Source organism: Bos indicus x Bos taurus, chromosome X (genome assembly GCF_003369695.1).
Source record: "Bos indicus x Bos taurus breed Angus x Brahman F1 hybrid chromosome X, Bos_hybrid_MaternalHap_v2.0, whole genome shotgun sequence".
Lineage (NCBI taxonomy): Eukaryota > Metazoa > Chordata > Mammalia > Artiodactyla > Bovidae > Bos > Bos indicus x Bos taurus.
The window spans coordinates 53,129,215-53,146,123 of record NC_040105.1 but is presented as its reverse complement, the minus strand read 5'-3'; the positions used below and the strand labels follow the sequence as shown (position 1 = coordinate 53,146,123).

The 16,909-nt window shown below is 42.5% G+C and overlaps 1 protein-coding gene across 6 annotated transcripts; it reads left to right on the top strand.

Moving 5' to 3' along the window:
- Positions 1–2,757: 2,757 nt before the first annotated feature.
- LOC113887426 (P antigen family member 3-like) lies at positions 2,758–16,329 on the top strand. 6 transcript variants are annotated; one of them, XM_027534570.1, is made up of 5 exons: positions 2,762–2,980; positions 12,441–12,515; positions 12,990–13,128; positions 13,533–13,658; positions 15,871–16,329. In XM_027534570.1, exons 1-5 carry the CDS (start codon positions 2,909–2,911, stop codon positions 15,891–15,893), a joined length of 435 nt encoding a protein of 144 aa, XP_027390371.1. In that variant the 5' UTR covers positions 2,762–2,908; the 3' UTR covers positions 15,894–16,329. The 6 variants fall into 6 exon arrangements, 3 of the variants coding, with proteins under 3 accessions (XP_027390370.1, XP_027390369.1, XP_027390371.1); XR_003509734.1 differs by having other exon boundaries at positions 2,764–2,980; positions 12,990–13,135; XR_003509735.1 differs by lacking the exon at positions 2,762–2,980 and adding an exon at positions 6,006–6,125 and having other exon boundaries at positions 12,990–13,135.
- The last annotated feature ends 580 nt before the right edge of the window (positions 16,330–16,909 follow it).

Sequence of the window (16,909 nt, the reverse complement as noted above, 5' to 3'; positions counted from 1 at the left end):
GCTTTTTGTGTGTGGGGCAAGGATCTGGGGTCACTGAACCTTTTCCTGAGGAAGCTGTGTGACTAAATAAGGGCCAGTTTGTCCAAAGCACAGTGTGCCTCTTCCTGTTTGTCACCCAGAATTCCTTCAGATTGCACTGTCATGCAGGAACCACGGAGGTTACAAGTTAACCCTGTAGAACTGGCTGTGAGCAATGCTGTTTCTCTTAGGGATCCTAATTCATCTGAAGCCACAGTTGGTATTTCTGAGTTGGACTGCATCTGTGTCCTCAGGCGTGACCTATTAGAGCTGTTTTGGGTTAGTGTCCAGGATGAGCAGTCTGAAGTGTTTGCACATCTCTGTCCAGGGCATATGAAATCTCAGAACTATTTCGGGGTCCTTTGTCTAGAGGGTTGGGCCTCTCAGCTGTTCATGTATCTGCACATGAGAATCGTCTTAAGAGGAAGGCTAGATGGACCCCAGTCTCACAGGCCATAGAAGCAGGCCTGTGATGTCACATTTGCTACGATTTCTACCATGCCTCTGCACAGAGATAAAAGCCTGGGGCCCCAGCCTCAGAGATGGTAAAAATGCTCAGTTCACAGAAGCCCAGGTAATAATCCTGTTAAGAAACAATACTTGCTGATATGACTACCACCCTTGATAGGGGCCCTGTTTCAGAAACTGTGTACACACACTCCTTCAGTCCATCTGTCCAACCCACAACAAGGAGGGCACCGATAGCAGATGGGCACCCAAGGCCCAGTGCAGATGGAAGGTCTCAGCTCATGAGGAGGAGAGAGACTGCATGTAAGCTTGGGCTCCTTGGAGGAGGCAGGGAAGAATCAGCACAACCCTGGCCGGGTAGTGGGGGAGGTGGGCGTTTGCACAGGGCCACAGGATCCTATGACTGACTCACTGTCAGGATATATCTCTGTGTCTCTCCATCACACACCCATCGATGTGGTGGGGGAAGGTACAGAGGTGAGCCTCCAAGCAGCTGGGGAGAAATCTCACATTCACCAATTTGCATGAGGCTCCACCACAAATGCAGAGATCCCTGCCTCTCTTTCCTCCATTAAAGCAGTCATTGGCAGTGAGATCAGCAGGAGGGCAGTCTGGGCAGGATAGGTTGTGAGGGGACCCTGTGTACAGCATGAGCCTCCCCAGGAATGGAGCATGTCCTTGTCTTGATGGGCAGAGGGCCCTGATGTGGATGAAGGGAGCATGATTAAGGCCCAGGCTATGGGCGACTGAGTCATTCCCTAGAGAAATCCCTGCGGAGGAGCTTCTTTTCTCCTATAGGGAAAATGTACTGTACATCATCCAGTAGCAGGGCTGGGGGCCTGTAGGTGGGTGCTAACTAAGTGGGGACAGGTTGCTACCAGAAGTAGTCTCTCCGTCCCTGCCTAATGCTCTCTTTGTCTTTCTCCCTGCCATCTCTGTGCCTCTTATATCATGCCTCTTTGCCTTTGTAAGACTCAATGTGCCCTCAGTCACATCAAGAGGGTCCTTGCCCTGTCTCTCCTGAGAATATCATCGGTTGACATGGATGTTCACTAGAAGCAGGAGGAGGCATTCCCCTTGAGTGTAGGGGATTCCAGGAAAGGCATGCTCAGCTGCAGAAGGGGTGGGGAAGGGTTTTTCTTAAATAAAACCAAGGGCTCCTCAACAATCATGTGCGATCTGGGCCTCAGAAAGAAGCCTGGGGACTTCTCTGATAAGAACCCTCCTGTGGTTCAAGTCAAAATCCTCCCAATGGCCAGAACAGCCAACGGACCTGGGCCTCATCACTTTTGTTTCCCAATCTCTTCGCTCTCCCTCCATCATGCTGTGCCTGTCACATTGCCCTCCCCACTGTTTTCATAATCACTACACAGGGTTCTACTCCCCAGCTTTTCCACTGGCCTTACCTCTGTCTAGGATACTTTTCTCCCAAATAGGCATATCTCCTCTAGGCTGTTGCTCAAATGTCACAATCTTAGAACTTCCCTGACCACTCTTTCTAAATATCACCCCCTCTCTCTGTTTCACTATCCCGATTTAATTTTAATCACGGCAGTTACAAACACCTGATATATTACTTGTATTTAGGGACCACATGATCCCAACAGAATGTAAGCTCCATGAGGAAAAGGTTGATTTTCTCTGTCCTAACATACAGAGTTGTGCTTAATGCATACTTTGGAGAGAATGCATGAATGATGGAATGAACAAACAAATTTAAACTTGCCGAGAGAGGCATAGCTAGACAGGCTGAGGGATCCTGCTAGGGAACATATTCAGGGATGACAAGATGGTGACAAAGCCATGGTCTTTATCTCACCTACGTGGTGGTGTCCTTGGGTCCTCTCAGAGTTGACCCCCTTCCTAATAGAATGGAAGGTCCTGTTGTCTCTTCCACATATTACTCGCAGTCAGCGACAGAGGGCTTTCCCACGCCAGGCCTGCAGATCCCAGTCGGAAGCTTTATCTATCCTGCCCCTTGGGGGACTGCGGCTGGCTTTCCCCCATGAGACCTATTCTGTATTGAACAGGAAAGCACAAACAATCACAATGCCCAGCAAAGATAAAGTGTTTTCCATGCTCTCTGTTACGACAGTGATCCCCATAGAGACGTAATCTTCAGTTTACGGAGACTTTTTTCTGAGTCCCAAATTGCAGGAATCTGTGGGGTTTTCCCCCTAACCTTGCCCTTCCGGCCTTTGTGGATCCTCCTGGAATGGTCCACGGGCATCTATATCTGCTGTTCCCAATCCCACCAGCAAGGGGCGCGCGAGATGAAACAGTTCTGTCCTGGGATGTACCACCGAGGGTAGCGGAAAGACCACCCACTCTGGAAGGTACCATTGGGAGAGGGCGTGTGACAACAGAGAGGGTCCCCTTACACCGCGTCGGGCATGGACCACAGTTCCCAGCAGCGGCACTCATGGCGCCACTAGGTCCATCCCCACTCGCTCCTCTTCGTCTTCCCACTGCTTTTGAATCCGAGTGGACACAGGTATTAAGCGGAAAACTTTCTCCGTCTCTTTTTCAAGTCCACCCTTTGTTGGTGGGGACCACTACGGAGCGAGAGACTGGCTGTCTGGGTGTGGAGTCAGGGAAGCGTTCTGGGCAGTGATTGGCCACCGCGTGATTGCAGGCAGTGTGGTCGCGCAGAACAGGAACTGAGGCGAGAGGCGCCTGTATACGCGTGCGCCTGCGTTGGCGTGCGAGACTTTTCAGAACATACAATTCGTCCCCGAGTCTTATTGCTTTTTCCAAAGGGGTCTAATAGCTGCCCTGCTTAGTGGCGAGGTTTGGCGCAGTCGCTGGCTGTGCATGGTGAAGGCATTTCATTCTGGTTTAGCTCCGCTCAGTCTGGATCCTGTGGCAGTGCACCGTCATTCACACAGCTGCTGCTGCTAAGTCACTTCAGTCGTGTCCGACTCTGTGCGACCCCATAGACGGCAGCCCACCAGGCTCCCCCGTCCCTGGGATTCTCCAGGCAAGAACACTGGAGTCGGTTGCCATTTCCTTCTCCAATCCATGAAAGTGAAAAGTGAAAGTGAAGTCGCTCATTCGTGTCCGACTCTTAGCGACCCCAAGGACTGCAGCCTACCAGGCTCCTCCGTCCACGGGATTTTCCAGGCAAGAGTACTGGAGTGGGTTGCCAGTGCCTTCTCCGTCATTCACACAAATGCATGCAATTCATGTCCAGGGAGAGGTCTCTGAGTTTGGTGTCTCTCCCTGGAAAATAAACTGTACTGGCAGCTTGGGATTGTGTATTGCTTCGTGTGACAACACAGGTGTTGTTTGGGTACATTTGATCCCCTTGAGCCTTTTGGCAGGGTTGTGAGTGATGGGATATTTGATCTGAGCGGATTTTGTGAGCCATAGTACAAAGCCTCTAGGATGTGTGCCTGTATACCGGGATGTGCATCTTTGGAGCTTGCTGGCTTTTCAGTCCCTGGGTGAGAGATCTCTGTGTAGGCATCTGCCCCCAGAATGTGAGATCACTGAGCTTTGGATTCTGGGTCCGAAGTTGTGATGCCTCTGTGCTGCTTTAAGGATGGGTCAGTGTAAAGGGGTAAACTATCAGCTGCTTGGGGATCTATGCACAGGTTGCAAATTTTTCATTTGTCTGGGAAATTAATCTTAAGATTATATTGTGTTCTTGAGTTATTATTAAAACGTCTGTCTTTCTGTTTAGGGGGTTTTGTGTTAGGTCGGTAAGTGTCCCAGTGGTTTGGGAGTCAGTCTCCATGATGTGAAGTATCTGTGCAGTTCTCGTTTGTTTCTGTCTGGAAGACTTTGGTCTGTTTGGAGCGTCTTTGTCACAGTGTGTATGGTTATGGTCTCAGTTGTGTTTGAGGGTCTGAGACGAGTTGTGCACTCTCTGTGCAGAGATTCAGTGAGCTCTTTTTGGTGTCTCTGGGTATCTATCTGAGCTGTTTGGAGTCTTTGTGTTAGATATAAAACCTCTTATGTTCTTGGCTGTGAAGTCTCTGTCCGGGAACTGAGGATTTGGAAGCTGGCAGATATGATTCTGAAGCCTGGAACCTGACATGCTGACTGTGTGTTGTCGAGTGTATCACTTGTCTCCTGAAATCTCAGTTTGTATCATAATAATACAATGGGGCCAGTGCCCATCTTGGAGGGTATCTGTGCATGTTAGCAATGTGTGTAAAGGACCTGGCTTCAGACTGTCCTTCAGCAAATGTTATCTGAGCACCTGCCATAGACCTGAGCACTATTTTTTTAAATTTATTTTATTTTTAAACTTTACATAATTGTATTAGTTCTGCCAAATATCAAAATGAATCCGCCACAGGTATACCTGTGTTCCCCATCCTGAACCCTCCTCCCTCCTCCCTCCCCATACCATCCCTCTGGGTCGTCCCAGTGCACTAGCCCCAAGCATCCAGTATCGTGCATCGAACCTGGACTGGCATCTCGTTTCATACATGATATTTTACATGTTTCAGTGCCATTCTCCCAAATCTTCCCACCCTCTCCCTCTCCCACAGAGTCCATAAGACTGTTCTATACATCAGTGTCTCTTTTGCTGTCTCGTACACAGGGTTATTGTTACCATCTTTCTAAATTCCATATATATGCATTAGTATACTGTATTGGTTTTTCCTTCTGGTTTACTTCACTCTCTATAATAGGCTCCAGTTTCATCCACCTCATTAGGACTGATGATTCAAATGTATTCTTTTTAATGGCTGAGTAATACTCCATTGTGTATATGTACCATAGCTTTCTTATCCATTCATCTGCTGATGGACATCTAGGTTGCTTCCATGTCCTGGCTATTATAAACAGTGCTGCGATGAACATTGGGGTACACGTGTCTCTTTCCCTTCTGGTTTGCTCAGTGTGTATGCCCAGCAGTGGGATTGCTGGATCATAAGGCATTTCTATTTCCAGTTTTTTAAGGAATCTCCACACTGTTCCCCATAGTGGCTGTACTAGTTTGCATTCCCACCAACAGTGTAAGAGGGTTCCCTTTTCTCCACACCCTCTCCAGCATTTATTGCTTGTAGACTTTTGGATCGCAGCCATTCTGACTGGCGTGAAATGGTACCTCATAGTGGTTTTGAAGGAGTTTGGGACAGTACTGCTGCTGCTGCTAAGTCGCTTCAGTCGTGTCCAACTCTGTGCGACCCCATAGACGGCAGCCCACCAGGCCCCTGCCAGTCCCTGGGATTCTCCAGGCAAGAACACTGGAGTGGGTTGCCATTTCAACCAAGTCTCTCATTTCATAGACTTGTTGGTCAGTAAATAATCAAGGGTGGCAGGCGCTATGAAGAAACATATTGCTAGATCAGGGGAAAAGGTGTATGTAGATATGATGTTATTATTTTCTTCAAGATAATGAGGGAAAGATTCCCTGAAAGATGGCAAGTAAGCAGAGATCTGGAGGAAGTAAGGGAGCAGGCTGTGGGGTTACCTAAGAGAAGAGCATTCCAGGCAGAAGGAACAATAAATGCAACAGTCCTGGCATGGAAATTACTTGGCGTGCTCCTGAATGTCAGGAATCTTGTAATGGGCTGGGTTTGGCACGTAGCTCTCATCGAAAGGGGCCTGGTGCTGCTATTTCAGTTTCTCCCTCAGTTTGTGGTCATCTGCATCTGTAACCTATTTCTTTCCTGATATTGGTAAGTTTTGTCTTTAGTTATCTTTTTTTTTTTTTAATTCTTGTGGGTGGAAACTTATGAATTCATATTGACCTTTTGAAAGAGCCAGCTTTGGGTTTTGTTGCTTATCTACATATTTTTTCTAATATCTGTTCTGATCATTATTTCCCTTATTTTGCTGACAGTCTCACTACCAAAGGGGTTTAATAAAGTCCCTGAGAGTTTCCCAAGTGTAGTGAAATCTCACAGATTCTGGGGCACTGTTGTAGCCCCACTGAGTGAGATTCACTGAGTGTAGATCATGGAATCTGCACTTTTTAAAAGAATTCCTCAGTTCTGATTGACATGGACAACTTGTCTAGGCACTAGCAGAGCAGAGGCATGGTCTAATTTTGCCTGCTTCCAGGCTCTGTCTCCATTGAGAGCATGTGACAGGGGTTTCCTGCTTTCTCTGATGCACAAACCCAAGACCACCAGTCTAGGAGACTCACTGACATGCTGTCTGATGTTCTGAGGAGGCTCTGAGACCATCGTGTCTACAAAACATCCTGATGCCAGTCTTGTCAAGCCTCCATTTGAAAGATTTCTGAAGAAATCAGATTTCTATTCAGTGTGCATTTCTATGATGTAAAAGCCATTTGTGTTATGTGGTAGCTGTTATTCTACATATTTTGCCATAGCCATTGGATCGACAGAGGATGAGGTGGCTGGATGGCATCACCAACTCAACAGACGTGAGTTTGAGTGAACTGCAGGAGATGGACGTGAGTTTGAGTGAACTGCAGGAGATGGGGATCAACAGGGAGGCCTGGTGTGCTGCGATTTATGGGTTTGCATAGAGTCGGACACGACTGAGCGACTGAACTGGACTGAACTGAACTGATGAGCTGAAATAGCTTTTTGAGAATCTTGTAATGCCTGTTGAGTAAAATTAGTCAAAGCATCCGCTCGTAGCAGAACATCTGTAGTTCCCAGAGAGGGAACAAACACTGCAGCCAAATAATCATACCAGTGAAATACAGACCTTCCCCACTGAGTTTTAAGGTGTGGTAAATTAGCAGGCTTTTCTGGAAGCTCTGAAAATATGAAGCCATGAGTAAAAGCTAGACCTAGGGTGCATCTCCCTAACCAGCCAGGGGGAAGCCATGCCATAGGCAGGAGCCACATATCCAGTAGGTCCCGTTTGGAGCAAGCCCGCGTGACTGAGATATCCAGTCCCAATCAGTGCCTGGCCAGGCAAAGGGAGGACCTGAACTGGGGTTGGAAAATACGGGAATGATTACCTTGCATATTTCCTGAGGCAAAGTCCCAATTGTTTCCAATCATTATTAATTAAGTTGTTGGCTAACTTCTGGGGATGGCTCTATTTGTTCCCAGCATATAGGGGCAGTAGACATAGATGTCCTTTTCCAGAAGTTAGCCATATAACCTCAATCATCCCATATTGATAACGTCAGGTTAAAAAGCCACTAGATCTAGACCCATTTACCTTATTGTGTAACGAAAATAATCATTAAACCAAGACAATGTATAATCAAAATTAAAAGCCACGTTATGTCCACAAACTACAAAGTGTTGCACCAGTCCATCTTAGGGTTGTTAGATGTCATCAGATTAAGAAGAGGCATCACATACGATTGTTGTCGAAGGTATTTGCAGACTTGGAGAAAGTCTTTTCCTTGAAGTGGAGATGTCCACCATGGGAAGCCTTCCACTGATGAAGAGGGGAGCACTCTGCACACCCAGCAGTTAGACTGATTGTGGAATGCAGCATAGGAGTGAGCCCAGGACAGGAAGGCATTGTCTTGAGGATCAAACGGCAAACTCAGGATTTTTGGAGTCAGCAGAAGTAGGCTCACATAGATTATCAGGGCCATCTGAAAGTACAAAAGTCAGAGCATAGAAAGTAAAGACATTAAAACGACATCACTTAGTTCTGGTCAGGATGCCACCTCTTAACTTGAGTGTGATGCACTCATGAATCTATTCCTGGCACTTTGACAGTTGTGGGAGAAGAAAGAATAACCTGGTAAGGCCTTCCCAGAGGGGTTCGAGGGATTGGCCCCCAGATCCCAGGTGTTTTTATCAGGACCTCTGTTCCTGGCTCAAATAGAGGCTTGCTTGACGCAGAGGCTGGGTCAGGAGTCACCTGCTGGAATTCCGTTAATGTCTATTGAAAAACTGAGAGCTGAGTTACATAATTAGTTAATTCTAAGGCTTCAGGGTCTATAACAATGTCTGTGCATAAGAAAGGCTTCCATAAATACATTCAAAGGGGACAGCCCCTCCTTGTGGGGGGCAGTCGCAGCCCTCATTAAAGCTATGGGTAGAACTTTAATCCAATTGTCCTGTGTCTCTTGAGTTAATGTGCACCGATATCTTTTGATAATGTCGTTAGCTGTTTCAACCTTTCCTGAGGATTGGGGTCTCCAGGAAACAGTGTAAGTGAGATTCTATTCCTAGATCTTTAGACACCCCCTGAGTTAGAGCAGCTTCAAAGGTGGTGCCATTGTCCCTGTGAAGCCTCCGTGGCAGCCAAAACCTGGGATAATTTCATGGATTAAAATTCTTATAACCTCCTTAGCATGTTCACCACAACAGGGAAAAGGCTCAATCCATCCAGTAAAAGTATCCACCCAAAACTTGTGAGCAAGAATAATCATTAGCTTGTGGCATATGAGTAAAATCAGTTTCCCAGTCTTCTCCAGGATATTTTCCACTTCGTTGTAATCCAGATTTGCTAGCTTTTCAGTCTTTTGGGTTATTTTTCTGACAAACCTCACATCTTTTGATAATGTCCTTTAAAGTTTTCACTACATTTTACCTTCAAACAATGAGAAGCTATCTGGTAAGTACTCTCTACACCTAAATGAAAACTCTGGTGTAAACCCTTAAGAATTTTCCCATTGAGTCTTTTCAGGAATTATTAATCGTCCATCCTCGGACTGTAGCCATCCTTTATCTTTGCTCCTCTTTTCTCATATCTTTCTAATTCTTCCTCAGTATATTACGGTTTTTCCTGTTCCACAGGACCTGTCCAGATCAAAGGCATCTGCAGTGAAGGGGATTCCCAAAGTGCCACTTTTTCTGGCTGACATCGGCCAGCTGATTACCTTCAGCTAATTTACTCCCATCCCTGCTGTGCCCTTTGCAATGCCTAACAGCTACTCCTTTAGGACAATATATAGTCGTTTAAAAGTCTCTGGATCTCTCTGAAATGCTCAATAGGTTCTCCTGTTGCCCTTTTAAACCTGTTTTTCTTTCCATATTGCAGCATGAGCGTTATGTAAAGTCAAATAAGCGTACTTAGAATCAGTAAAGATATTTGCTCGCTGCCCTTCACTTAGCCCTAGAACTCGGGTCAGAGCCGTAAGTTCCGCTAATAGCACTGGTTCTCTGGCGAGAGATTTTGCTTCTAAAACCTGTTCAGCAGTCAGCAGGGCATAACTTGCTTTAGGCTTTCCCATCCTGATCACCAGCATCAGGGTCTTTTCCTGTGAGTCGGCTGTTCCCATCAGGTGGTTTAAAGTATTGGAGCTTCAGCTTCAGCATCGGCCCTGCCAGTGAATATTCACAGTTGGTTTCCTTTAGGATTGGCTGTTTTGATATCCTTGCTGTCCAAGGAATTCTCCAGTGTCTTCTCCAGCACCACAAACCGAAAGCGTCAATTCTTGTCACTCAGCCTTCTTAATGATCGAACTCACACATCTGTACATGGACTACTGAAAAAGCCATAGTTTTGACTATACGGACCTTTGTCGGTAAAGTGATGTCTCTGCTTCATACTATGCTGTCTAGGTTTGACATAGACTTTCCTGGTGCTCAATGGTAAAGAATCTGCCTGCATGGGTGCATCTATGGCTGATTCTTGTTGATGTTTGACGGAAAACATCAAAATTCTGTAAAGCAATTATTCTTCAATTAAAACATGCATAAATTGGCAAAAACAAAAACAAACAAACAAAAAACCTCCCTGCAGTGCATGGGATGCAGGAGTCATGGGTTTCACCCCTGGGTTGGGAAGATGCCCTGCCATGCCCCATGGGAGGAGGGCACGGCAATCCACTAAGGTATTCTCACCTGGAGAATCCCATGGACAGCGGCACCTGGCAGGCTACAGTCCATGGAGTCATAGAGAGTCAGACACGACTGAAGCAATGAGCATGCATGCATACTATCTTTGTCATAGTTGTTCTTCCAAGGATCAAGTGTCTTAATTACGTGGCAGAAATCACCATCCACAGTGATTTTGGAGCCTCCAAAATTAAATGTGTCCATGCATCCACTTCCCCCCTTCTGTTTTCTGTGAAATGATAGGAGTAGATGCCATAATCTTCTATTTTTGAATGTTGAGTTTTAAGCCAGCCTTTTCATTCTCCTCTTTCACCCACATCGAGAGGTTCTTTAGTTCCTCTTCAGTTTCTGCCATTAGAGTGGTATGATCTGCATATCTGAGCTTCTTGATATTTCTGTCCTCAATCTTGATTCCAGCTTGTGAGTCATCCAGCCCAGCTTTTCCCATGATGCGCTCTGCATATAAGTTGAATAAACAGAGTGACCATATACAACCTTGTCTTACTCCTTTCCGAATTTTGAACCAGTGCGTTGTTCCATGTTTTATTCTAACTGTTACTTCTTAACCCTCATACAGGTTTCTCAAGGGACAGGTCAGCTTGTCCGGTACTCCCATCTCTAAGAATTTTCCACAGTTTGTTGTGATCCACACAGTTAGAGGCCTTGAGGTAGTCTGGTCAATGAAGCAGAAGTAGATGTGTTTCTGGAATTCCCTTGCTTTCTCGATGATCTAATGAAGGCTGCAATTTGATCTCTTGTTTCTCTGCCTCTTCAAAACCAGCTTGTATATCTGGAAGTTCTCGTTCCATATACTGTTGAAGCCTAGCTTGAAGGAGCCTACTAACCGGAGGCTTCAGAAATATGGGACAATCTAAGCTTGAGAAATTGGAGGGTATGAATGAAGCCCAATAAGAGAGACAAGAAGAGGATTCTCTACTTTCCATGATGTTAGCAAGCTGGGCAAGGGCTAGACCATACCTTCAAGTTCTTGTGTAGGACAGTAGGCTTTATCTAGAAAGTCATAAACAGTTCTGCAACTGTAAGAGAGGGAGGAGAAGAGGGCGGTGAGTGGGAGACAGGCACCCTGAGTGGATGTGAGAGACCTGTTAGCAGGGGGTTGACAATTAAATGGAGGGGGGCTTTGGACTAGAGCAGATGTGGTGGACATGGGAAAAAGTCGATGCATTAGACATTTTCAAAGTAAAATGGACAGAACTCAGCAAGAATATTGACTTGAGGTGAAGGAGATGGAATTGGAAACCTGGTTAAGACCCAATTTCTGTGTCCTGTCATAAGGGTACAAAGGTGTCATGGGGAATCCTGGAAGTTGGCCGGGTCTCGGAAGAATTTCAAATAAGATTTTTATGTTTATGAGCTCAAGTTCTAGATGGATACAATAACCAGTATTTACATACTTAAAAGATCCTTTTCCTTTTTTAAAAAATGAGAAGTATTGACATATAATTTATATGCCGTGGAAGTCAATGCTTTAAAAGCATTACCGTTTGTCGAGTTTTGACATATGCATACCATTGTGTAAATGCTACCACAATAAAAATGTAGAAAACGTCCCATTGGTTTGAAAATGCTCCCTTGGCTATTTCCTTTCAGACTCCTTCCTCCACTCCTATACCCTAGCAACCACAGACATATTTCTCTGCCTATAGTTGTGCCTTTTCCAGAAACCCACTGACATGAAATCATATAATACATAACATACAATCATATAATACATATGTATCACGAGTTTTGTGGTAAGGTGCCAAGAGAGAAGTGGACCGGTTGCTCTGCATGCAGACTCACCTCAGCCACAGACACTGAGAAAATCCCATAGTCAGGCTGTAAAGACTGAGCCTTTCTTCGTGTTCCAACTGAATTCCAAGGGAGTTGGGGGAAATAGGTCTGGTGAATAGGAGTGTGACAAGAGCAATAGTCCTGAATTTTTAAATTTCTAGCAGTATTTCACTAAATATCTTCATGATGGAGAATTCTGTTGTGAAATCAAACTTCCTCACAAAAATTCAGCCTTCCTGTGTACCTTAAGGTGATTTCTCTGCCAGCATAGCAAAGACAAAAATGGCTTTGCAAGCAACTGTATTTGGTATAATTGGAATGAATGTACACTCTAACGTAACCAGAATTTTCTTTTGAAAGTATTTTCACATTTAAAAAAAATCAGTCAACATATGGTCAGAAAAGTGATCAAATATAGCTGTGCTCTTAAATACATTTTCTAAATCACAATATTCTACTTTCCGGGAGAAATATCAGTGGGCAAGTGGCGTCAACATTGGGACCTATAGATCAAGATTCCCCAAGCTGGATGAACCTGTGGTTGTGAGTACCTTACCATTTGATGTTTTCTATTAGCACAAGTTTATTTTTGAGAAAATCATGTTAAGTAGTACAGATGCAATGATAAAGGTCTTCCATGCTGATAAAGGGTGACAGTTTGTCTTAGGAAGGAACATTGATCCAGATATATTACAGTCTGGCGTTGCCTATGAGTATACTGTTGAATTCCCTGGAAATGTGCCCAGTGACTCCCTCCTCCTGCTTATTAACAACAGGCTGCATACTTCCATCCCAACATAGATTTAAATAACTTCCAAAGTCTTTCTGGGTAACTCTTATGGGAGCTAACTCTTCTCTGTGGGAAGAGTAACTTTATTAAAAGTAAGTACGTAGAATTGTGTTGGGAAAATGTTGTTAGGTTTACATATGCTCAGATATATCTATGTATTAAGTATATTTATGCTATTATATGTATTAACAACAAAAAGTTTTTTATTTGCATGCACTCTCTACTAGGACCAGCAGCCCAGTGTTGAGCAACCTCAACAAGAGGAACCGCCAGCTGAGATTCAGAATATCACACCTGAAAAGGAGGAAGTAAATGGAGAGGATCCAGTGAATCACAATGAAGAGAAGGAGAAGGATGCCTCTGGAGGTAAAGTGTAAGTGTGCATCATGTCTTAAGACATAACCAGTAAGAGGAGGAAAGGAAACATTAGAAAAGGACTTCAGACAGTTCCTAAAAAACTGAGGAGAGTATAGTTCGCAGGTCAGTGTGGTTGCTCAAATTTTCCCTTGTTTTCAAGACAAAGAGAAGGGGGCACCTAAGTTGTCTGAGGACAACCCTGGGAAAGGAAAATGGTGATAGCATTCGGAAAATTCTGCTTTCCTTTTTCTCCAGCAAAACATTCCCAGAATAATGCTCTTGAGGTTCTCATTCAGCACATTTTTACCATACTGGCCTAAGACTTTTAATTCATAATACTGAGGGAATCAATATCATCATTCCCTTGTTTATATTGTATGCTTTACAGCTGAATTGATACTTTTTTTTTAAAGATTCTGATCTGGAAACTGATCTCCAGGAATTGGCTGAGGCAAAGACTGGGGGTAAAGGTGGAGATGGTCCTGATGTCAGGGAGGAGTTTGCATCAAATACAGAGCCTGTTGAAATGCCAGAAGCAGGTACGTCATCCATTCAGAAAGTAATTTATGTGGTTTCTGTTTTTTCAGAATATTATATCTTTACTAATATAGAGGGAACACTACTATTATTTTAATAACAGAGTTCACATATTCTTTGAAAGATAGTTCAGACCCAGATGCCTGAGTGCCTGATTTACAGACTTTCAAATAAAGAAACAGACATGATCAAAGCCATATCGAATTGAAAATAGGGAACCGTTTTCTTCTCTTGTATTAGTACTTTAAGCAACAGCTAATAATTTTCAGGTTCTTTTATAATTTCTGCTTGTAGCAAATATGGCATGTATTTGTAATAAATATCAGTTTATATGAAATATGCTCAGGCATTCAGGATCTAGTACCAGCTTTAGCATAACGTGTGTGATTCTGTGAAATCCCTTAACTTCTAAACTCAACTTTACTCATAAAAGTTGTGAATTCAGAACAGATACACTAAAATGCTAAGTTTTCAATGCGATTTTTGCGTTCTCTGATTCTCTTCGATGGAATGCATACAAGAATACTCTGTTTTTTATTATTTATTTATCATAAAATATCATCTTGAGTCAAATTATAACAGGGGAATTGAGATTTCATTTTCTGATGGGGGACACATGTACACCTGTGGCTGATTCTTGTCAATGTATGGCAAAAACCACCACAATATTGTAAAGTAAGTGGCCTCCAATTAAAATAAATAAATTAATTTTTTTTAAGAAAATGAGCCAACATTCTTCTTGATGTTTGTTAAATTCTCTCAAATTCTGAATTCTCTAGCTCTTAAAAAAACAGTTGCATTTTAAATCCTTTCCCCAGGGAAGCATGCAATGACTGAATAATAAAATGGCAAAAGATAGTCTAGTTTCCTGTTTCTGTGGCTGATCAAGTTGAGAGAGTGCATTTAGTCAGTGATACTCAAGGCAGGTGTGAGTAAGATACATATGCTAAGCACAGTACCTGCCCCCACGTTTGGCATTTTGGGGGGGCAGGGGTGTTGCCTATTTTAATTGGAGGATCATTACTTTACAATACTATGATGGTTTTTGCTCTACATCCCACTTTCACTCTTAAAGACCTAATAAAAATCTGTGCCTCATGATATAATCGTCTCTAACCATATCAAGTATGTTATTTTTCCTTTGATACCTGAATTTTAAAAGTTCTGAAGGTCAAAGATTGTAACTCTAGTTCTTCCTGCATAATCAACTTAGTATCTTTCACATACGTGTTTTCCCAATTGCTGACAATGAATTGCAGGGTTCTGATTTTAAAGGAAGAACTTCATAGTTAGGGAAGAATTTACTGTGTATTAGCCTTCTAAATATTTTCACTTTACATTTTTGTTCCATTCCGTTAGAACATTTAGACAGAAATACAACTTTCAGACTACGTTCAAGTAACTAGAGAACATGATTAAAATGTTCTCATAGAAAAATATTAGCCCTAAATATGTGTGGTATTTAAAAAGAAAAATACGTAAATTACAAGGTACATAAATACAAAATCCTATATCCAACATAAACGGTAAGAAAAAGAGCAACAGAATAAACCTAAGGGAAAAAGGAAAAGATACTTAATAAAAGACAGGTATGAATTGTTAGGAAGAGGAAAATAAACTCAATTAATAAATAAAGACAATGTGCTAGTTTCCATATTTTTTAATATATACACCCACACATTTTAAAATATTCTTTTCTGTTGTGATTTATCACAGGAGATTGGACATAGTTCCCTGTGCTGTATAGTAGGACCTTGTTGTTTATCCATTCTGAATGTAATAGTTTGTATCTGTCAACCCCAAACTGCTAGTCCACTCCTCTTAGTTTACATAACTGTGAAGAAATGGAAAGAGCCCAAGTATACATAATAAGAAATATGAACAAGACACTAACAGTTAGTATATTACAGAATTAAAATTGAGGATAATCTGGAACTCAGATATTTTCAGAATATTGATGAAATGGCTAATAGGGTAGAAAAACAAGTATTATTTAACATACCCCAGTAACTAAATAACTAAACATCACCAATACTGGTAATATGCTTGAAAAGTCTATAGAATCTCGAGAGGATTAACTGAAGGTAAGCCAAAGGGTCACCCTTAGTGTTCTTGTTTTAGTCCATTTTGTAAAACTACAACTGCAGTGAGCTTTGTATACCTCTCCTGTCATCAAAGTTCTGCTGAGGAACTTTTCTAATGTTTATATTATAGGTGAAGGGCAACCATTTGCTTGAAAGAAGATAAACTGAAACGATTTATGCTGTTCTTATTTGTATATTTGACTGTTAAAGTTGTGGAAATAAAGTTTCGTTTTCTACTTGCACATTTTTGTTAAATTTATCCCTGGCTATTTAATGTTACTGAAAATTCATGGTTTGTGATTTTTATTGTCTAGTTGAGGCTGTCTGTAGAGATAGAATGTCTATATATAGATTTTCTGTCCAACAATTCCTCTAAATATGCATATTAATTCCACAAATTTAGATCTAGACTATTTTTGCTTTTCAAAATATACTATTATATTTGAATATCAACAGTTTCTACTGGCTTAAACCTTAAACCTGTCCTCATTTTGCAGCATTGAACAAACCTAGCCAGAATAGTCTTGACTAAAGCAGGTGATAATTGGCATTTTTCCCAATAGGAAATGAAAAATCTTCTCCATTTCAACCTGTTTACGTTGCATTTTTTGTACATATAGTTTATCAGAGTAAGTTCCATTCTATTCCTAGTTTGCTGTCTTGAATATAGATTAATTTTCATCAAACATGTATAATGTATCAATTGTGATGATCATAGAATTGTTATTCCTCCATTTTTCTATTAGTGTGGTGAAATGCATTGGTAACCTTATATATTTAAACCACCCTTGCACTTCTAGAGTTAAAAAAAATTGGGTCATAACATATTCTTTAGGTGTAATCTACATGTTAATGCATATACATACACATATATATACCTACACATAAAAATTGCATAAAAGCCTTTGGTCTTCTCTTGAATAAATGTGTTTACAAAATGTGCCACCCAAATCTCATATGGTGGTGTCCCTGATGAAATCATTGACAGGGAAACATTTTTTTAAAAACTTAATATGATTGTATTGTCCTATAGAGAAATGGAATGCCAAAGCCATTGTTAAAGGTTGTAGGGAGACAGGAAAAAAACTGCTGTCAAATTCCATGGCAAATGCCACACCATATCTTTCACACACTTCTGACTTGCCTTCCAAGTTTTTTTGGGTGCAGGG

What these genes read in the sequence shown, in the direction of transcription:
- LOC113887426 (XM_027534568.1), top strand. Translation starts at nt 2,909, where the DNA reads ATGGCGCCACTAGGTCCATCCCCACTCGCTCCTCTTCGTCTTCCCACT. An exon ending in AGCTGGATGAACCTGTGGTT is followed by an intron (nt 12,516 to 12,989) that starts GTGAGTACCTTA and finishes ACTCTCTACTAG; the next exon opens with GACCAGCAGCCCAGTGTTGA. An exon ending in GGAGAAGGATGCCTCTGGAG is followed by an intron (nt 13,129 to 13,532) that starts GTAAAGTGTAAG and finishes TTTTTTTTAAAG; the next exon opens with ATTCTGATCTGGAAACTGAT.